The sequence below is a fragment of the Myxine glutinosa genome, chromosome 4, assembly GCF_964187855.1.
Source record: "Myxine glutinosa chromosome 4, kmMyxGlut1.1, whole genome shotgun sequence".
Taxonomy (NCBI): Eukaryota; Metazoa; Chordata; class Myxini; order Myxiniformes; family Myxinidae; genus Myxine; species Myxine glutinosa.
In genome coordinates, this window is record NC_136264.1 from 109584378 (window position 1) to 109606978 (window position 22601).

At 45.8% G+C, this 22601-nt stretch overlaps 1 protein-coding gene across 2 annotated transcripts in view; it reads right to left on the reverse strand.

Moving 5' to 3' along the window:
- Positions 1-22601, reverse strand: part of LOC137425069 (uncharacterized) — a 79530-nt gene that overhangs the window by 23354 nt on the left and 33575 nt on the right. For both annotated transcript variants that reach the window (XR_013623132.1, XM_068113082.2), the window contains exon 3: positions 19783-20029. Coding sequence is in view for 1 of the 2 variants with exons in the window: in XM_068113082.2 (XP_067969183.2) it covers positions 19783-20029 (247 nt within the window). In the remaining variant the exon portion in view is untranslated. The remainder of the gene's footprint in view (positions 1-19782; positions 20030-22601) is intronic.

Consider the following 22601-nt stretch of genomic DNA (forward strand, 5'->3'; position numbering starts at 1 on the left):
AACTTTGAGGAGGGATGAGAGGGGAGAATTTAAGAAAAATGGTGAGGAGGGAGTTTTGAAAGGGAGGGGTGAGGGAGATTGGTGAGGGGAGATTTGAGCGGGAATGGTTAGGGGTGATTTGATGGGGAGGAGTGAGAGGGAGATTTGAAGGGGAGTGGTGAGGAGGGACATTTGAGGTGAAGGGGTCAGGGGGGAGATTTGAAGGGGAGGAGTGGGTTAGGAGTTTTGAAGGGGAGGGGTGGGGGGGGGGGGGAGATTTGATGGGGAGGGTGAGGGGGGAGATTTGAAAGATTAAAGGAAATCAAACATTTATTATAAACTGGGTTTCTTGAGATATTCAAATCAGAGATCCGTTTGAGAATAAAATATTTTCTTAATCAATTGACTAATAGCATAACTAAACCACGAGTGCTTCATCCGAAGATGTAACTTTTAGGAATTTAATTGAATAAGTCATTAATATAAAATAAATAATTTATTTATTAATCAATAAATAATTAATTGATTAATCAATAAATCAAAAATAGCCTTTACAGCCAAATCACTTGGTCATTGTCATGTCCAAATATCAGCTTCCTACCTCAAAAGGTGCCTGAGATATTGGCCAGATGAGACAGAAAATAAAGAAATAATTAATAATGAAAAAAAAAAATCGTGTAAAAATTAAATAATAATCAATCAATTGCCTATTTTAAAAAAAAAAAATTTTAAGTTACAGATTCGGATGAAATAGTGGTGGTTTATGTGTTCTATTAGGCCCATAACACAGAAACCACCACCATTTCATCCGAATTTGTAACTTAAAAAAATATTTTTTAGTCATTAATCAAATAATTCGATAATTAATCGATTTATTGATTAATCAATAAATCAAAAATAGCATTCACAGCCAAATCACTTGGTCATTGGCATGTCCAAATATCAGCTTCCTAACTCAAAAGGTGCCTGAGATAATGCCCAGAAGAGAAAGGAAATGTATAAGTACTTAATTAATCGCTAATAATTAAATAACTAATCAATTAATGGATTAATCAAAAAACAAAAATACAATTTTTGACAAAGTACTTGCTCACGATTGTGGCGAAATTTCAGCTTCCTAGCTCAAAGGATGGCTGAGATATCGCCCGGACAAACAAACAAGAAAACAAACAAACAACCAGAGTGAAAACTGAGTACTCCCTTTCAGCGTGCGTAACTGCCGAGCCCCCTTCGGTGCCCGGCAATGACGTTATACAGCGCCTGGAGATGGCATAGGAAAGGAGCGGTGTACAATATACAAATGAATACAACATGGCAGGGGGGAGTTTAAACATTCTAAAGGAAAACCATGAACAGTCTGCGAAATTCCTGAAATGCAGAAGAATAGATTAACAAGCCAGGAGAACAGAGCAAAGGAACCAGGAGGTGTATAAACAATTTGTTAGTATGGAAGGAGAGGCCACCTTTTTATTTTCTTTTTCAATATTATATTTGTTTTTTTTTTAAGGTTCTGTGAAAGCGGATCTGAGAAAGAAGGAGAAAGGATGAAAGGGTATGGTGAATTAAAATTGCAAAGGTGAAAATAAACGGTTGAAGAGAAAGGAGTTATATGATGGATAGAACGAGAAGGGAGCGGTGAGACAGCACGCAGGCGAGGGAGGGGAGACCACAAGGAGAGAAGGTAGTTATAATAATAATAATAAAAAATTGTATTTAAGACATCAAACAAAGGGTACGAGGTTAGGGGGTGAAAAAAAAAAGGTAATCCAGAAAGAGATCAAACGTGAATAACAAAAGACCATAAGACAAAGAGGCAGGCAGGCCTTGAGGCTAATCAGGCCCCAAAACACAGACGACCAAACTGACTGACTCGTACACAATTGTGCACGAAATTCGAAACACGATTGAACCAGAAACACAGCAGACACATGCACAGCAAAATAAAATACTTAACTTTGAGAAAAAAACAACAACTTTGAACGACGTGGACGAGCTCCGCCGACACACAACTTCACCCGGGGAACAGGAAGCGGAAATAAGCTTGTTCTATCGATAAGTATTTTAAACTCGTCTCCCTCCTCCAAATCCTGATGGTGTCTGATCAAATATGTTTCTGGTGTTTGTTCCACTTTCATCACCTCTCTTACCTCAAACGGCGACACAGTTGACTCTGCACGTGAAAAAGCTGAATGCCTCAACTCTGTGCTTACCTCAAAATCTTGTGTCCCGAACCCATATCTCTCTGTACCCACCTTACCCAGTCATACACAGCTGCTCCTGGACTCTGTGTCCTTCTCTCCCGACAAGGTGGAGAAGTTTCTGTCAAACCTCGACTCCGATTCTGCAACTAGACCAGACGGCATCAGCCCACAGATAATAAAATCCTGCTCTGCCACTCTTTCTCACCCCCTCTCTGTTCTCTTCACCCTCTCTTTTGCTCAATGTCATCTGCCATCAGCTTGGAAATCAGCCAACATTACCGCTTTACATAAAAATGTGCAACAACAGATCCTTGCAACTATAGACCAATCAGCCTGCTCACAATCATCACCAAGGTCATGGCTCTCCGATCAAGACTCTCCGCTCACCTTCACTCTTTCATTCCTATTTTCTTCCGCCTCTGGAACAAACTCCCCCACTCCCTTCAATCCCTCTCCTCCCTCCAGGGCTTCAAAACAGCTGTTCACCACCATCTCTTATCTTCCCCATCCAAAACCTTGATCTTTTCTACCCCCATTAAAACATCCCAAATCCACCTCTTTCAATCTCCAATTTCTTTCCTGAAATTCCTAGTAGTGTTCATTTGCTTTATACCGTGTAACCACCCTCCTCCCCTCAACCCTCTCCCTTCCACATATCTACCAACGTCCCTGTTATCTACTGTTATTGTGCTTGTTTGTTTTCCTCTTTCCCCCTCTTGTCTACCGCTCCCTTTATTGTATGTTTTATGTGTCTGTGCATGTTTTCATGTTTAATGTGTTTGTTCTTAAACGAGCCTCAATTCTGTAATAAAAAATAAAAATAAAAAAAAGGATTTTTCTTATGTGGTGCTTGAAACGTTGTTATTATGTTTGCCGAATTTACATTACCACTTCGCTTGGCCTTTCCTGCCTTGCCGTGTCATACAGTATGCCATAATAGCTGCCATGTTTGTTACACATGTAGCGTTCTTGATCCTTAATTACATTAGCAGAGCGCTTTATAATCATTTTGTTTGTTTATATTTGAGGCATTGTGTATGCATTATCTTTTGTAGTACATTTAAATTCTGTATATGGAATAGAGCATGGCTTTCTGCTCATAGCTAACCTTGTCTATCGATCATGCAGTATATACTATATACAGTATGTCTATATACAGAGTGGCCATAATTCCTCCCTTTTAAAAATTGTAACATTGCATTTTAAGACTCTTAAGCCACTTTAGACCCCTTAGAAAATGGAAAACAATTTTCCCCAAAATAGTTTTTGACGACCTTTTCGTGCACATTTTGCGTCCCATCACAAGTTGCAATAACAATTTCAAAACTGATATCCCAAAGCGAAATTGATGTTGAAAAGTGAAACTGAAACTGTTGATCTATGGATCATCGAATGTGAAACCAAAATAAAATGCTGTGAGAAATACCGAATGGAAATTGCCAAAAGCAGAGCTGTGGGGAGTACTGAGAGAGAAGGAAGGTTGGAGACTAAATATGCGAGGTGGAGAGGGATAGGTGGCTGGAGGTGGTCAGTTGGCATTGAAAAACTTCTGTGATCTTCCGTCAGTCGGTAGGTTCAAAACGTGCACCTGTCTGGGCTGCGAGCAGTCACACTATGCACCTTGACACTATCCCGATATCTGCAATGAGTATTGTATTTGTATCTCCACACTGAAGTCAACCTACCGAGTGTGGCTCCTTCTGCTCACCAACACCGCACCAACGGACATTCACAGGCAAGCACAAACGTCCTGAGTGTACCTTCACATACAATCCAATGCTGACCTGCCAATCCACAAAGCTACTGACCCCTTCAAGATTTAAAATGAAGTCATGGAAGCCTTTCTGGATTAGAGGACCTGCAGTGTCCAATACTAATGATAAGGAGTTGTGGTGCCAGCAATGGGAAAAGGCATCAGTTCGAAATTGCCAGCTAATTCAAGATCCCCCGAAGGAGACCCCAGGCATTGACTGACAGGGATGCCAGTGGAGTGGTATTAACCGACTGCGAACTCTTCATATAAGGACCATATGTAAAAGTGGAGCAAACTGAGAGCCTAGTGCGTACCTGTGTCCATCAAGATCAGACAGTCCTACATGTCGTACAGGACTGCGTTCAGAGGAGATTCAGCTGGTCCTTTGCAGAACTGCACAAGGCCACTGATGCTACAATCAAATGGCTCTCATTACTAGATCTCAAAATAAAATCGTCACTAATATCATACGAAAGAAGAAGCATAGAACTTAACTTCTCCAGCGCCAGTAATAGCTCTTTTAAGGCACAAGTGTGCTTTGGGCTTTATGGCAGAGTGGCCAGACGGAAGCCTCTCCTCAGTGAAAGACACATGAAAGCCCACAGAATCTTGTTTCTCACAGTCTGAGAGTCCTTTAGGTGCTTTTTTGCAAACTCCAAGCGGGCTTTCATGTGTCTTTCACTGAGGAGAGGCTTCCGTCTGGCCACTCTGCCATAAATCCCAGATCGGTGGAGTGTTGCAGTGATGGTTGTTCTTCTGGAAGTTTCTCCCATCTCCATACAGGATCTCTGGAGCTCAGCCAGAGTGACCATCGGGTTCTTGGTCACCTCTCTTACCAAGGCCCTTCTCCCCCGATTGCTCAGTTTGGCCGGGCGACCAGCTCTAGGAAGAGTCCTCGTTGTTCCAAACTTCTTCCATTTAAGAATTATGGAGGCCACTGTGCTCTTGGGAACCTTCAATGCAGCAGAAATTTTTTTGCAGGCTTCCCCAGACCTGTGCCTCGACACAATCCTGTCTCTGAGCTCTGCAGGCACTTCCTTGGACCTCATGGCTTGGTTTTTGCTCTGATATGCATTGTCAGCTGTGAGACCTTATATAGACAGGTGTGTGCCTTTCCAAATCATGTCCAATCAATTGAATTTACCACAGGTGGACTTCAATCAAGGTGTGGAAACATCTCAAAGATGATCAAGAGAAATCGGAGGCACCTGAGCTAAATTTCAAGTGTCATAGCAAAGGGTCTGAATACCTATGTCAATGTGATATTTCAGTTTTTTCTTTTTAATAAATTTGCAAAACTTTCTAAAATCCTGTTTTCTCTTTGTCATTATGGGGTATTGCATGTAAATTGATTTTGGAAAAAATAATTCAAACGATGTCAGCATAAGGCTGCAACACAACAAAATGTGAAAAACGTGAAGGGTTCTGAATACTTTCTGAATGCACTGTATATATATATATACAACAATATATATATATATATTGTTGTGGATATGAGAATGGTGTTTTTTTTTGTTGTTGTGTAAATTGTTGTAAAAATATCGCCCTCCTTGCTCCAGTTATGTATAAAGGTCAAAGTGCGTCCCGTAATTAGTTCATAAACACCACACGTTAGCCAATCATAGATTTCCCCCCTTGTTGACAGTTATTTCTTTATTATGTGTATTAGTGTAAGGCTGTGTCTTCCATTAATTGAAATACTCCATTGCACCAAGTGAAATAAGAGTAGATCCCCTTTCCCTTCACATTCCCCTTCCGACAAATTGCCAACTGTTCCCTCCGCGACTCCATTCGCCACGAGGTCGGCTTGGAGAAGAAGGGGGAGGAGCTGCCGACTCCTGGGCGTGCCCGCCCATCGTCATCAAGGGCGGAGCCAGAGGGCCGTGCCGACCAATCAGGGCCGAGGCGAGCTGACCGATGGGCGTGTCCTGGACACCAGCGGCTTGATCGCCTGAGGCGCTATATAGAGCACGCGCGAAAGCAAAAGTTGAAGTTGTTGTTGGACTAAGAGTTGGACTGAGTGGGACTAAGAGTTGGACTAAGCAAGAGAGGAAGTTGTTGGACTGGGTTGGACTAAGAAAGAGTCGAGGAGGGAGGAGATCAGAACACAGACAAGCCTGAAGGGAGTCCTGGAGTTTGTGAGAGAGGGAGAGAGAACCCGTCACGCCAGACCCCCCACCAGCAGGTTGGCTCCACCAAGCAGCTCCGACCCGTTACCCCGCGCACACGACAGGATCGGTGGCATCGGCGGCCCTCTAGGTCCAGCCCGACGTCCCGTGCGGGATCAAGCTCCAGCCAGCTCCGTGCCTTCCTCCCCCTCCAGCCACCCACCTCCTTCCAGCCAATCCACTCTGCAATTCCCCGTGTGAGTCCGTCTTGGTTTGTTCTGTCCTGGGTTAAGTTAAGCCTGTTTAGATAAGCTAGTATTTTCACTGTGTCTTTCTGGTCCGTCCCTCTTTCTGCTTTATTTTATTATCCTTCCTTCTCCTTGGTTTCTTTGATTGTGTAAATAGTAGGAATAAATTTAGTAGCATTTCTAACCTTTTTGTCTCCTTCTTCTTCTTCTTCACATCCGTGTCGCCTTTGTCTTTTCCCTATTGAATATCTGTGGCGCGATTTTGGCCAACGTTCAGGAATCGGGTTAGTCGGGGTAACTGTTCGGGCGCGGCGGCCATCCGCTCGGCAAACAACATCCTAGCCGTGTCTGTAACAATTGGTGCCAGGAGCGAGAACGGACCTGAAGCGCTTAGTGCGCTCAAATTACGAGTGGGCCCAAATTTGTTTTATAAAAACTTAAATTTGAAAATCGTGCCATGGACAATCAAGGCGATCGGATGCAGGTGGGGGCAATAGAAGAGGGGTTAGGGGTAACCCAGGACCGGAGTGAAGAAATGGTGGAGGAGAACAATGAGGAGGTGGTTGAGGAGGTTTCAGGCGCGCAAAATGTCGCCCTCGCGCACGTGGTTGGAGGGTCCCAAAATGGCAGCGCCGCGGAGGGCGAGCCCGCGGTGGCGGCTGGGGATGCTGGGCAAACCGGGTTTGACCTCAGATTATTCTTGACCCAACTGAATGCAAAAATGGATAGGATGGGGGCCAAATGCGGGCAATGAGGGACGAAGCGAGGGGTACCAGTGAACAGTTGGGAAATAAATTTGAGGGTTTAGACAATAAATTTGAAGGGTTAGACAACGGGATAAAAGAGGTGAAGAATGGGTTAACGGGGGTGGAAAATAGAATGGCTGCCCAGGAGAATCAGATAGAGGGGGTGAAAAATGGGTTAAGGGGGTTAGAAAACACAATGGACGACAAATTGCGGGAAATAGGGGAGCAATCCGCCCGGGAAATCAAACGGATGGGGAACCAGATAGAGGAGGTGAAAATCGGGTTGGAAGGTAAACTGGATGCTCAGAGGGATGAATTGGGACAGATGAGGGCGGCATCTACTAAAGAAATGGAGGATATGGGGGAGGAAGTAAGACGAGGTGTAAGCGAGGAGATCTCGGGGGTACGCGAGGAGGTAAAGCGAGGTGAGAAGCATATGGAGAAAGAGGTGAGGAATAATATGGCTAGGTTACAGGGGGGCATAGAGGGTCTGACGAGGGGAGTAGAACAGCTGACAGTGGGACAAAAGGAACTTGTGGAGCAGGTGGAAAAGAACACTGCGGTATTAGGAGGGTTAAAGGCGACACAAAAAGACATCAGGAACGAATTGATAGCGACAAAGAAGGAATGTCAGATGGTACGTGAGGGACTGACAACGAGGTTGGATGAGGTGACAGAAGCAATGGAGACGAAGGACCGGGAGGTGACGACGCACATAGAAACGGTCAAGGTGGCGTTAGAGGACGAAATAGAGGAGACGCACCGGGAAATAAAAGAGGTGAAGCAAAAGTTAAAGGAGGTGGAAGAGGGGGTGATTGAAATTAAGAAGAGTCGGAGGGAAACTAAGAGGGAGATAAAGGAGGAGGTGATGGAATATGTACAAGGTCGGTGCTCAAATCGTGATGGTGTGCTTACTAACCAAATAAAGAGTTTGCAGGTGGCGAAGGAGGTGCAGAGACGAGGTGCCAAGGTGAGTGGCGATATATTCGGAAATGTATATGATGTGAGGGGAGCTTCAGTCGGCTTGGGGGTTGGTGTAGACCCGGGTGTTCATGAGAGGCCGTTGGTGAAGTGTGCGACAGGTATGGTGTGCGAAGGAGGAGGTGTGCGAGAATGTCCGACTCTGGGGTGTGTGAGGAAAAAGTGCGAGCCAAGGAGTGAGTGTGCTGTCGAGAGTGAGTTGGTCGTAGCGCGTGTGCGAGGGGGCACATGGAAGCGCGGGATGGGGAGTGTTACAAGGGATGTAACGGAAGCATGCACGCCTGTGGTGAGTGTTACGGAGGGTGTAACGGGAGAGTGTGCGCAAGAGGATGCGCGAGAAAGCTGTGTAACGGATGGGTGCATGAGGAAAGAGTGCGCTGGCGAGAGTAAGGGTGAGTGTGCGACCGAGTGTGGTGGTGAAAGTAGTGAGAGTGACACGGAGTGTGAGTTGGTTGTGGCAGGTGAGAGAGGATGTACACCTGGAATGGAAGGATGCACACCTGGAATGGTAGAGCGTGTATGGGAATGCACACTGGAACTGGTAGTGAGGCACGGGGTTGGGTGTGCAAGTGAGAGCACACCTGTGGTTGTCACAGAGGAGGTGACCGAGGAGGGGGCGCGAAGAGGTGTGTTGGTGAGGTGTGCGAACGACGAGTGTGTGCAAAGGTGTGCGGTGGTCAGGTGTGTGACCAAGTCTGTAAGCGGATTGAGTGTACCTGGGTGTGTCAGGGAAGGTGCAATGACAAAGAGCATGGAGACGGCTGGATGTATGAGCAAGGAACGGGCTGCGGGGTGTGAGCATGCAAGTGGAGCATCGACGGTAACCGGGTTAGCGGTTAGAGCGACGTATCGCCGAATCGGGCCCTCGGTGCGAACCGGGCAGCTTTGCGTCCCGCGGGGATCCACGGCGGTTTCGAAAGAACCGCCGTGCGGGATCCACGCCGGGCCGCACTTTGAACGGCCGCGTCCGTGCTCCACTAGGCGGAGCGGGCAACCCGATAGGAAGGGTCGTCATGGCGACCCCTTTTTATTGAGGCGTTCCGGCAGGTCAAGATCGGGCCATTGGACGGCTCTGTGCCGAGATGGTGCGTGGGATCTCGGCCCGGGTAAGCGTCCTTCCCTGCACCGAATGCCGGACGTATCCAGCCGCCGGCACCAAGCAACCCGCATTCATTGCTCGGCTTTGCGAAGCCGAGCTTTAGAGATGAATTGGCGCACCGAGAGGCTCAAGTGAGTAGACGTGTGACGAGGATAGTGTTTTGGCCCCGAAATTAGAAAAACAAAATTTGATGATTGGCAAAGGATTGGCAGAGTGATGATTGGCAGTGTGATGATTGGCAAATTTTTGATTTGTTGAATTTGGACGAGCAAAATTGGTAGTGGGAGAGATACCCGATGTGATGGGATGGCAACTCTGCCATCTCTCACAGCGGGGGCAAAGGAGCACTAGATTTATGGGGTTGGCAGTGAAAACTAGCCCGGGAGGGTTAGGATAACGATAGGGATCTAGAGAAGATGACCTTAGGTAACGTTAAGGTTAGGTAGAGACAATGATACCTGTAGTGGGGACGCAGGTAGATTAGTGTGGATGATAATGACGTGGTATGTGCTTAGTTTAAAGGGAAGACGGGGAGCACTAAGTTAGCAGGGCAACAGGTAAATGAGATGATGCCGTGTGTGTGAGGATCGAAAGTGTATTGAGCAGGGTATGAGTAAATGATTGTGATTGTGAGTTGTATTGTGATTGCACAGGTGTGCAACTGAACAGGTGGATGGAGCAGTGTTTGAGTGAGTGATAGTGATGTGAGTAGTGCTGACCAAATGGTCCAGGAAGAGGAGGAGGGTGCAGGTGGCACCAGGTGTGATTGCACAGGTGTGCAACTACAGGTGAATGGAGAATGGTTGTGTGGAATATATGGATTATGGAATATATGGAGTATGGGAATGGATGGTCGTGGAGTGAGTATGGGGGAAACTGTGGAGTGGAGTAGATGGTGCGAAGGTGTGAATGGTGGAAGAATGGACCCCCATCACGAATACCCGGGGAGGGTAGTGTAAGTGTTAGGTAGAGGGTACAGGTAAATTGTGGTTGGATATTGGCATCTGTGGTGCGTGGTGGAAGAATGGTATTTGGATGGGTGCATTAGTGACGTGGAAATGGCTGGGCGTGTAGCCTGTTAGTGTGTGTAGTTGGTTTGGGCACTCCACCACTGTGAGGATGTCGGCCAGGTGAGGCCGCAGGTGGGCTCTGGGAGCCGGTAGAGTTGTTGTGGATGGGGCCCGAGGATCCGGAGGACGGACCCGGGTAGCCCAGTGCCAGAGGGCACCGAGGGGTGACAGAGCCAGGAGGGGCCTTCCCCAGTTAGATAGGTTAGGGTGAGGAGCTAGGTAAGCTCGGGTGGCAACTGCAGTGGTGGAGGTGTGCAGGTGGGTAGGCCTGCTGGGAGAGCTACACGCCCCAGCCCAGAAATAGTGCAAGGGCACCGGGAGAGCAATCGGGGGAGTGAGACCCCAAATTGAGAAGCACCACAGTTTGGTCAATGGGAATTGGTTTTTAGAACCCATAGTGTAAGTTGGCCAATGGATTGGCAGGGAAAGACCCCGGGTAGTGTAAAGTGTGTTAATGTCATTTCGAGGATAGTTAGGATTAAGATCTCCTCGCACCATCTACATCCACTCACCTGAGGTGACGTAACTCCACACCATGCCATGTTTTATTATTTTTATTGTGCAGATGTTTGGAATGTGAGACGCATCATGACGTGGGTGTGACATTGTGCTGATTAGTGTAGGCTGTTATGTCATTTCGTGTTCTTTTTTTTGTTAAAAGCAAAATTCCACTTGATTCCTTGTCTTTGGGGTGTCACATGTTCGAAAAAAATAGGTTGTTAATTTTTTAAAACGGATTAAGGGTGTCAAATCCAAGATGGCCACCAAAATATATAAATTCCATTAAAACTGGTATTCTGAACACAGTATGAGGTCCAAATTAATGATAATACCCATAATTTCAATACCAAGGAGTTCAAAAACAATTAATTTCAATATGGCAGTCAAATTCAAAATGGTGGAAAAATCCAAGATGGCCGCCACTTCTTAAATAACCACAGTACAAAAACTTAATGTTCTTGATAACACAAATTGTGAATGATGAAATAGGTCCATTTTGGTGGTAATGCCCACATAAGTAATGCTAGGCCATTGGGGAAACATGTTACTGATTCGTTGAAATCGGTGGATGCCAGCCATAGTGAGAAATAGTGAGAAAATCCAATATGGCTACCACTGTTTTACACAAAGGTCCACATTGCTATAACAATGATAGCGTAATGTAATTTCCTGTTTGACCATATTTAAATATTCCTGTCTCACAATCATCCGTTTTACCTTACAAGTCCTCGTGTTCATCTCCCACAATGTTCTGAGCTGATTGTTCATTGTTGCTACAGCCGTAGTTCAAACAGCTACAGACCTCTGTGCATGGGAGTTTATTGCTGCAGCAACTACAGGAGTTTCCTTTGCATCCTGATTTGCAGCCACATTTTACCAGCTTAGTCACGGCCTCTGGTGCTGGAGGGTTCAAACACATCACCGGAAGAAATCTATTTTCCTCTGACTTCCATCCGTAGTCAGTGGGAGAAGGAAGGGACGGTTGACTTTCGCATGCCTGCATCCATATCATTGCAATATAATGTGCTCGCAGAATGTGTGGTGTCAATGATCCAGAGGTTGGAGGCAGACTCTCTCCCTCGGCCTGTCGATTTGAGTACAAGAACCATCGTAGTGCATTTACTTTGGTGTGTGTTTTGGATCTGTACAACAAGCAAACGAACCTTTCCAGTTGGTCAATTGCGTTTGGAGAGGGTGTAGCAGCAGATTTTCCAAGTGAAGCAAGTGAATCCAGTATCATATCATCGCAGGACATGAACACCTTCATACACCAGTCCTTTGTCCTGCCGGCGAACCTGCCACACATATCTGATCCTGTGAAAGAATGAAACCCGAGAATAGCTGAGGCGCGGTTAACTCCTAACTTTTCAAAGATAGGTTTGACTGCAATTTTCCTATTCAGTTTTCCTTTTCCGGTAAGGAAATATGTCTCAGCAGGTAGCTGTGGATACATGTGGATCATCAGCAAGAAGACATCGGTATCTGGAGAGTCTATTACAAGTTCTACATCGCCATTAACTGTTAGGGCATGGAGCAAGAGTAACGTATCCGCTTCTTCATGACCGTGTTTCACCAATTCATCAGGCACACTTACATTGCCTTTTGTCTCAGTGCCGAAGGTTACCATGAACTTCTTCAATTTGTTGGCAGAGCTGTTGCTGTGATCCAGAGTCTTTGCAGCTAAATACTCTACAAGTTCTGCCTTGGTTTTGACACTTGAAAGGAAGTCCTTCAAGGAAATATTCTGGATGTCTGGGTGACACCGTCACAATTTCGGTCTTTGAGGCCGGCCGATAGGCACAGTGTGACCGGAAGGGACGAGGTTCTCCTGACCACGTGGCCCTTGACTTGGTTTGTCCGCACAATGTGGGCGTTTTCAGGATGAACTTTAGCCGGGGAGCGTTTGGGCGCCGCAGTCTGATACTGCCGCCCACGCGCAGAACAACTTGTGAGTGCACGTGGGTCCCGGCGGTCCCACTGGCCTAGCGCTACCATGTTTAGACAGCGAAAGTCCGTCCCGGGCACCACGCCTGGCTCGCTTATTCAGTGAGCATGGCGACGTGGGCACGGTAGGACACCCGCGGGGCCCAGGCGGACCGGGGACGCGCGAGCCTACGCGTTAGCGGGCTACGGCGGAATCAATGGCTTCAGCCACTATTCGATATTCGGCCGATATTCGGCCGATATTCGGCCCGGCCGCACCAGGAATGAACTGGTTCGACGCCCGCGCTAGAGAGGTCGCGGGCGACTGAGATGTGTTAACAAATTAATTAATTAATTTGAGATGTCCGATTCCTAGTGTTTGGAAATTTGGAAGAGCTTGACCCTAGCCTTTCCCTTGCGAGGGCAAGGAGGAACTTAACACTTGACACTTAAGCTTAGTTTGAAGTACACCCTGCCAGCGCCCACGGCAGGACGGCAGGGCAACCAGAAGGGACGAGGTTCTCCTGACCACGTGGCCCTCGATCTGGGAAGCGAGAGGCGTTCCATTAGTGGACGCGCCCCTCACGCCCGACTTTTGGGCGGCCCCGGCAGGCCGTTTGTTTTGACGTTCCGTGACAGGCCCCGCACCCCCACCTCCGGGCCGACCGGGGGACCGGAATGAATCCCGGTGTCCCGATCCGAACCTTCAGAGCGGGCCTGCTGCACTTTCCGTCCCTGCGGTCCCAAATACCGGAACCACCCGCATACCACTTTATTCGACAAAATGAGGTGCGGCCTACAGCCTTAGAAAACCAACCCTATATAAGTCAATACCTTCAACGAGAGGGTGGTGGGAGGGTGATGGCAGGGTGATGGGAGGGTGATGGCAGGGTGATGGGAGGGTGATGGCAGGGTGATGGGAGGGTGATGGCAGGGTGATGGGAGGGTGATGGCAGGGTGATGGGGGAGGGTGATGGGGGAGGGTGATGGGGCAGGGTGATGGGGCAGGGTGATGGGAGGGTGATGGGAGGGTGATGGGATGGGAGGGAGGAGTTTGTTTTGACGTTCCGTGACAGGCCCCGCACCCCCACCTCCGGGCCGACCGGGCGACCGGAATGAATCCCGGTGTCCCGATCCGAACCTTCAGAGCGGGCCGGCTGCACTTTCCGTCCCTGCGGTCCCAAATACCGGAACCACCCGCATACCACTTTATTCGACAAAATGAGGTGCGGCCTACAGCCTTAGAAAACCAACCTTATATAAGTCAATACCTCCAACGAGAGGGTGGTGGGAGGGTGATGGCAGGGTGATGGGAGGGTGATGGGAGGGTGATGGCAGGGTGATGGGAGGGTGATGGGAGGGTGATGGGGGAGGGTGATGGGGCAGGGTGATGGCAGGGTGATGGGAGGGTGATGGGGGAGGGTGATGGGGCCTCCCTATAGAAGTCAGTACCTCCAATGACACAGGCGCGCATTCGTGCCGCGTGACGTGGTGACGTCATCACACTTTCACCTCAAAAGACCCATTTGATATAAGTTAATATTCTGATATAAGCTTTAGAAAACCAACCCTATATAAGTCAATACCTCCAACGACACAGGCGCGCATTCGTGCCGCGTGACGTGGTGACGTCATCGCGCTTTCACCTTAAAAGATTTATTTGATATAAATTGATATTTTGATATAAGCCTTAGAAAACCAACCCTACAGAAGTCAAATGGTCCAATAAAGGGTGATGGGAGGGTGATGGGAGGGTGATGGCAGGGTGATGGGAGGGCGATGGCAGAGGGTGATGGGGGAGGGTGATGGCAGGGTGATGGCAGGGTGATGGGAGGGTGATGGGAGGGTGATGGCAGGGTGATGGGAGGGTGATGGCAGGGTGATGGGGGAGGGTGATGGGGCAGGGTGATGGGGCAGGGTGATGGGTATCTGGATCTGGATATTCTGGATACTATCTTGGATGTGATAGTAGGTCGAGTTTCCCTTTGTTCTCTTTTTTCTCATTTGCTCTTTCAGAGAACTTTCGACGTATCTGTCAAATACCAGTCTTACTTCGTCGTAGTTAGCTGCAATCCTGATAAGCTTTTCAAGAAATGACATGGCAAAATCACTGCATGTTTTCATTTTGTCTGTCTTGGAGATGGAGTTAACGAGGGCCATGCCATCTATGACTACAACTTTAAATTTCTCAGACATGTCGGACATGTCAGTTGAAGCTTCTTGCTCAGGCTGCGCGTCTTGTACTTCAGGCGCCTCGGCTTGGGGTGGTACTTCAGTTTGGGAGTTTTCACTCAATACTTGGTCGCCAGAAACACTCGGTATGGCATTAGCTGGATCGCTTGTGGCTTCTGTTGGGCTAGGTTGCTCCTTGGTAACTAGCGCTTCAAGATGATGAAGGACCTTAGCCTTGTCATATGTGGACTTTTGCTTTTAACAAAAAAAAAACACGACAGCCATTGTTTAGACATAGCAGCCTTCACTAGATGTTCCATCTCTTCCTCCTTATGAGGATTGATGATGAATTGGGTGATGGCAAATTTTGAGTTAGAGGGATTGTGGGGACGAATTTGGTGTAGGAGAAATGTGGGGAGACGTGACAGTAGTGACGAATTTGTAAATGTGTAGATTTTGTAAATATGGGGTAAGGGCAAGGGTAGAGTTAGGTGATAGGGGGGGGGGGGGGTGACATACGGTAGGGACGAGCTTTTCTCCACTCCGTCTCCATACGCACCTCGCCTTGCATTGCCTTGTTTGATGTGTACCCTTGTGACCTTACCCCTCGCTCATCTGTCTTTTCCCCCCTTGTCTCCCACATGAGGACCGTGCGCCACTGGGCACTGAGGGGAGCGTGCGAGAGTCCGCCATTGTGCGCCCGAACCTCTTGCAACCACAGCTGTCTGCATCGATGCACCACATTATGGACCACATGTCTGTGGCTGAGCACCACTTATGGACCCCATGGGTTGGGGCATGGCCCCTCTGCTGGAACCGGCCATGAAGGCCCGAAATCCTGCTGGCGGACCTTGATCACAGGGCACCGATGCCCCACAGGTGAACCACACTAGTCGGCCCTGTGGGCCATAAATCCATAAATAAATAAAAATGGACACGTTGGGTGCATTTTATTATTGCAAATAGGCCACCAGCAAAGAAGATGACAACCACAGGAAAATAGCAATAGCCAGCAGAGGGAGCCGAAGAGCAAGAGACCACCAGCAGGGTTTGTTTAGTTATTTTTATTATTGAACTGTGGTGACTGTGCACCGATTGGTGCTTGAGGGTGCGTTGGTGCGTTTTTGGGTGCTTTCATGGTGCATCGATGCAGGGCAGACTGTCTCCCCCCCCCCCCCCCCCAAAAGAACGATCACAGGTCCTGGGTTGCGTTTTGTAAATAAAGTAGTCATTGTAAATAATGCGCCCCCACCGTAAATGTATAGTTTGAAGACCATTCCGCAATTCGGTTAGCTGTGGGCGTGAGTCTGTTAGGTAGGGTGCAATGGAGCAGCGGGACATATTTATTTGTTTTAAAACTGTCACACTCAGGGTCAGGTTAAAAGCAGAGGGAACTACACCGACGTGCCACACTAAAAGTCAAGGTAAGAGGCCCGGGACGTGCCTAAGAGGAGGAGGGTGCAGTGTTGTGGATATGAGAATGGTGTTTTTTTTTGTTGTTGTGTAAATTGTTGTAAAAATATCGCCCTCCTTGCTCCAGTTATGTATAAAGGTCAAAGTGCGTCCCGTAATTAGTTCATAAACACCACACGTTAGCCATTCATAGATTTCCCCCCTTGTTGACAGTTATTTCTTTATTATGTGTATTAGTGTAAGGCTGTGTCTTCCATTAATTGAAATACTCCATTGCACCAAGTGAAATAAGAGTAGATCCCCTTTCCCTTCACATTCCCCTTCCAACAAATTGCCAACTGTTCCCTCCGCGACTCCATTCGCCACGAGGTCGGCTTGGAGAAGAAGGGGGAGGAGCTGCCGACTCCTGGGCATGCCCGCCCATCGTCATCAAGGGCGGAGCCAGAGGGCCGTGCCGACCAATCAGGGCCGAGGCGAGCTGACCGATGGGCGTGTCCTGGACACCAGCGGCTTGATCGCCTGAGGCGCTATATAGAGCGCGCGCGAAAGCAAAAGTTGAAGTTGTTGTTGGATTAAGAGTTGGACTGAATGGGACTAAGAGTTGGACTAAGCAAGAGAGGAAGTTGTTGGACTGGGTTGGACTAAGAAAGAGAGTCGAGGAGGGAGGAGATCATAACACAGACAAGCCTGAAGGGAGTCCTGGAGTTTGTGAGAGAGGGAGAGAGAACCCGTCACGCCAGACCCCCCACCAGCAGGTTGGCTCCACCAAGCAGCTCCGACCCGTTAACCCGCGCACACGACAGGATCAGTGGCATCGGCGGCCATCGAGGTCCAGCCCCGACGTCCCGTGCGGGATCAAGCTCCAGCCAGCTCCGTGCCTTCCTCCCCCTCCAGCCACCCACCTCCTTCCAGCCAATCCACTCTGCAATTCCCCGTGTGAGTCCATCTTGGTTTGTTCTGTCCTGGGTTAAGTTAAGCCTGTTTAGATAAGCTAGTATTTTCACTGTGTCTTTCTGGTCCGTCCCTCTTTCTGCTTTATTTTATTATCCTTCCTTCTCCTTGGTTTCTTTGATTGTGTAAATAGTAGGAATAAATTTAGTAGCATTTAAAACCTTTTTGTCTCCTTCTTCTTCTTCTTCTTCTTCACATCCGTGTCGCCTTTGTCTTTTCCCTATTGAATATCTGTGGCGCGATTTTGGCCAACGTTCAGGAATCGGGTTAGTCGGGGTAACTGTTCGGGCGCGGCGGCCATCCGCTCGGCAAACAACATCCTAGCCGTGTCCGTAACAATATATATATATATATATATATATATATATATATATATATATATATATATATATATATATATATATATATATATATATATATATATATATATATATATATATATATATATATAAAGGATCTCTCTGATTAGTGTGAAACCCATCTTTACCATTTCACCATTAAATCCACCATCCACCATATGGTGCAGTCCCTGGAACTTCTTGGTCAAACTATCTGCCATGGGCATTCGTGGGAAGATAATACCACCAAAGTAGCAACAAACGCTCGTCGCTGTCTGGGTATTCTCCATGCTTGCTTATTAGATTCCACAGATGACCTGCCTGCACTATTAGATTTTGCATGCCTCATATGAAAAAATGTTTCTCTTGGGTGATTTATCAGTGGCGAACATCAGCAGTAATGTGCTGTACACACTCAAGGTAAAACGCAAAAATACAATGTACAATGTGCTTGCAGATCCTCACACATTTGGGTGTGTTGGGTTTTCAACAGTAATACTAGTCATTGTGAAGACCAGTGTGGGCGGCAAGATAAACAATGAATTTTATCAACTAAACCTTGATATGATTATGTTCTGACAAAGGTTAGCCCTTCATCAGAGCTAAAATAAATAAATAAAAATAATTTCACATTCCTTTTCACCTTAATATGGCATTTTGGTCTTATGAAAGGCTAGCGCGAGAAAGGTCAGCCACACCTCATTTCCTCCATTCTATTTTGGTTTTCATCCATTGTTCATTTTGAAATTCATTGTTCATTTCTTGGTTTGGATTAATGTTTTCATAAACAAGAGGGAGAATTGCTCTGCAATATACATCCCCTACTTATTCCAATGAATGTTCATGTTCCAAGCGCTCAGGAATTGTGGGCCATATACAGTAGGACAAATTTCGGTATGCAAAGCTACAGAATAAGTTACAGTTTATGTAACTTATCACAATAAAGCCGTGTACCATGTTTCAGTTCAACATATTGAAGGGTAAGGGGAAAAAGTCTGGAAAACTGACCCAAGTATAATATGTGATATTTTCTAAGTTCAGAAGGGCATAACTCCATTAAAAATTGGCGAACCTCCCCGAAAATCAATTTTGTTCTGTAACTTATAATAATAAAGTCATGTACCACGTTTCATTTCAATATGCTGGAGGGTATGGCGAAAAAATCTGGATAACCACAGTTGGGACGAACAGATGGATGGATGGACAGAAATACAGCAAACCTATAGTCCCCTCCAGAGAAACCAGTATGGGACTAATAAAGATTGAATGAAAATGTAATGGATCAGAGGTTGGACCAAAGTTATGCAAATAAATTAAGGTTATCCACCCCTGCTGAGTTTGCTAAAACACAATAATTACCGATCAAGCCTCAATAAACAGCAAAATGTGTAAAAACGTGATAAATTGTTCGACTGATAAAGCTTACAGTTCATGAATGTATTATCATTAGTGATCAAAGAAGCATGGTCTCATGAGATGGCAAATGTAAGTTGCTCGAGGTGTTGTGCTTTTGACCATAATCTTCAATAAGACTAAGAAAGGTGGAGTTTTGTGTCTCTTGTTGTGAGGAGTTGGTACCACATGGAGAAGTGGAATAAGTATATAAACGAAACTGCAGTGATTGAAAATGATTGCTGGTTTAATATGGCTGATTGTGGTGCATGTTAGAAACTACTGTGGATATAATGGGCACAAATAATTAGCCCAGGGTGCGAATTGAGAATGTCACTAGGTGAGTGTTCAGGTAAACAAGGCAGATTGGTGCACCCACCACTCTGCACTTGCAAGAGCTGAGCAAAGATGCAAAATAGGTTGATTACGCAATGTGATTTCCTTGGTCCTACAAAACGGTGGGACCATCACAATTGACAACAACCCGCAATGTATGTATGGGAAAAAGTTTGGGAAAAAGAAAAAATGAATTTAAAGTTTGGGCAAAAATGGGAAAAGTTAGTTCAAAGATGTAACAAAATTTAACAAAACCGGTTGGTTTGTTGGAGCCCTGGCTCATGGTCAAAGGAACCCAATTTCAAACCCCATAATCCATATACTGTATTTGTCCATTTTCTGCTGAGGTCCTTGCAATTCACATAAAAGTATTTTGATGTTCATTATGCAAATGGTAAAGTACCATAAAGTCTTAAAAAGTACTTATGTGAAATGTCGTTTATAAGAAGTATGCAGAATTGAATCTTTCTAATTGGCTTTGCTTGTGATTGATTCCTCCAAAAATACTTAGCTTACTAATTAAACAAGAAATAACACAACAACAATTGACAGATTCATTATCGGAGCTCACCTGCTAGAACCTGCAATTCCACAATGTGAAGCAATGTGAAGCTGTAATTGAAAGGTGATGAATGCTTCTTGGGTTTCATAATGTGTCTCTGTTTGATATGATGCATTTCGGCACAGCAATATATGGCCGAATCTGATGACCTTAGGTGGAACAGTGACAGCAGCATTCGATAACCTCCGTTCTGTGAGTCCAGTAGGATGTGGTTGGTGTTCGGCAGGAAATGGTGGTGCTTTACTTCCAACACATGCTGGAGAAATGATAGTGAAGTTTCAAAATAACAGTGCAAAACTACAACTGACCTTTTTATTTTCTACACTGTCCAAGGACATTACTGTAGCAGATCAACATTTCATTCGCAATTCAAATTTGGAGTTACACCGTCACGAGGCCAATGCTACATAGGCATTCAAAAAGTTCTCAGAACAACATACTCACAATAGTGCAAGGGAAGCCTTTTTATTTTCCAAAATGTCACTGACATAATCATTAACTTAGGTATATCATGAGTAAGGAAACTCATCTACTTATACAGGGTGTCCACAAAGTCGCGCATCACATGCAAAACATTTATTTGTAAGGTTGGCTACATCATTTGTTAGAAATGTGTCCCACCAATCTCAAAACACGTTTGTAAACGGAAAAGCAGCTTTCTTTGAATGTTCTACAACATATCCGGTCTAGTTGTTGAAATAAATAATTTAATTTCCTATGACAAATGATCAATTAAATAATTTCCTATGATGGGCGACTTTGTGGACACCCTGTATATTGAAAATTAAAAAGAAATGTTGGCATTTCTTAGACTAGTGTGACTGTCTTATTGCAAAAAAAACATTTTAAATGCTCCACGAAAAAATGTGACATCACAGGTGTTGTTAATGCCTAGCTATACTTGGGATCAAGTTAGGGAACAAGTGTGGTGAACCTATATGGGAGTTAAATGGCTGTATGACAGAAAAAAGGATGTCGCATGAACATTGTTCATTGTGTGGTAGGTTGTTCCTTAAAAAGATAAAAATTTAAACTAGAAGTAAAAATACAAGACCGATACTCTAACAATGTCATAGCCGGGCTTGGATCTGCTGAGTAAGGAATCTGCTGTCCCCCTGGCATGTGACCAGATCCTCAGCTCTGATTGGTGGACATACATAGGGATGGTAGATGTGCATGTGAGGGACATACATACATACATACATACATACATCAGACAGATATAAAAACGCTGTTCCAGACAGGATTCCCCTACAGGCTAAGCTGTAAAATTATGGCTGCCGAACCGAACCACATGATGTCATCAATTTTTTTTTTCTAGACCAATTTATCCCGAGATCACGCTCAAGAAATGTCATACTGATCGGATCAAGTGTTCTACTTGTCGATTTATGACGTCATAATGAAGGCACCTATGACATCATTAACATACAGTATGTTTTTCCCCATGGGGAGTACTTCACATTGAGCCACCTTTCAATTTTTTCCATGAAGAGGTTGCAGATATATTGAGGTGCAAATTTCGGTTTTTCCAAGATGGTGCCCATATCACGTAACCTATGACGTCATAATTAGCATTAACCATTTTACAGGAAGAGACGCTCCTCTGATAAAAAGTTAGTGTCAATTGGACCAACGGTTGCAGAGAAAACGAAATTTAAAGGGAATAAACCCACAAAATACCGGCGGAAGGGACATACATACATACATACATACATACATACATAGACAGAAAAATGCTGTTCCAGACGGCATAGCCCTGAGGGCTATGCCGCAAAAACTTCCTGTATAATGAAATAATGTGTCCAATGCTCTGGAAAACCCTCTCCTTGGTCTCTTCGATTTTTACACATGACTCCATTACATTGTGTCATGTAGTATCTCATACCACTGACAAGCAAATGGCATCTGCATCACTCTGCTGATGTGGAAATGATTAGATGCTGGTCTGATAAATGGATCATGTCTTTTAATGCTTGTAAATCTCAGTCTCCCTGTCACCCCTTGAAGACCATCAAACGAATCGATTACTATTGATTTTCATCATCAGCCACAGGATGAAGTTTAGTTTCATTAATTTCTAGGCCTCACCATAAGCCTTGAGTTCTTATCAGCCCACCACCTAGCTTGCAACCCCAGCTCGGGAATAGGTATCTTCCATCATTCCAAGTAATTATTTGAAACATTAGAACTACTCACAACCTACAAGGTTTTGTTCCGTAGTTCAATGGAATACTGCTCTCCCCTTTGGTCTGAGGCCCCAGCATCATGACTTCCTCTCCTGGATTCTGTGGAATCTAAAGATTTCAACATTATTGGCATCTCCCATGAGGAGGCAGAAGCAGAAAGCCCGCTGCTCTCACATAGCAGACAGGACGGTTGCCTCTCTGTGTTTTTCCTTCCTCTCCCGCTGTCCTGCTCCCGTAGCCCTCTGACCTTCCTCTGCAGCTCTTTCAGGATGCACACATTCTTCCAGTAACTCCCTCTTAGTTAAAATTCCAAAATCGAGGATTACTGCACACCTCCAATCTTAGCATGGTTAAATTTTTTTTTCTGTTTATCATCGCCGCCCGCCCCATAAAAGTCGTCCGCCCCTAAAAAAAAAAAAAAAATTCTCGCGAAGTCACCGTTACCGCTCAGTGGAACAGGTTCGAATTTTGTAAGTGCTCGCGTACTGTCTGAGCCAAGTTACATGTGCTCGAACTTCGCCGATCTGCAGGAGACCAATGAGGCAAACGTCTTCAATAATGTCTATGCCAAAGCCAATCTCACATGCAACGATGCGACAGAGAAGCCATACTACACGGCTGGCTATGAAGATGTGTGCT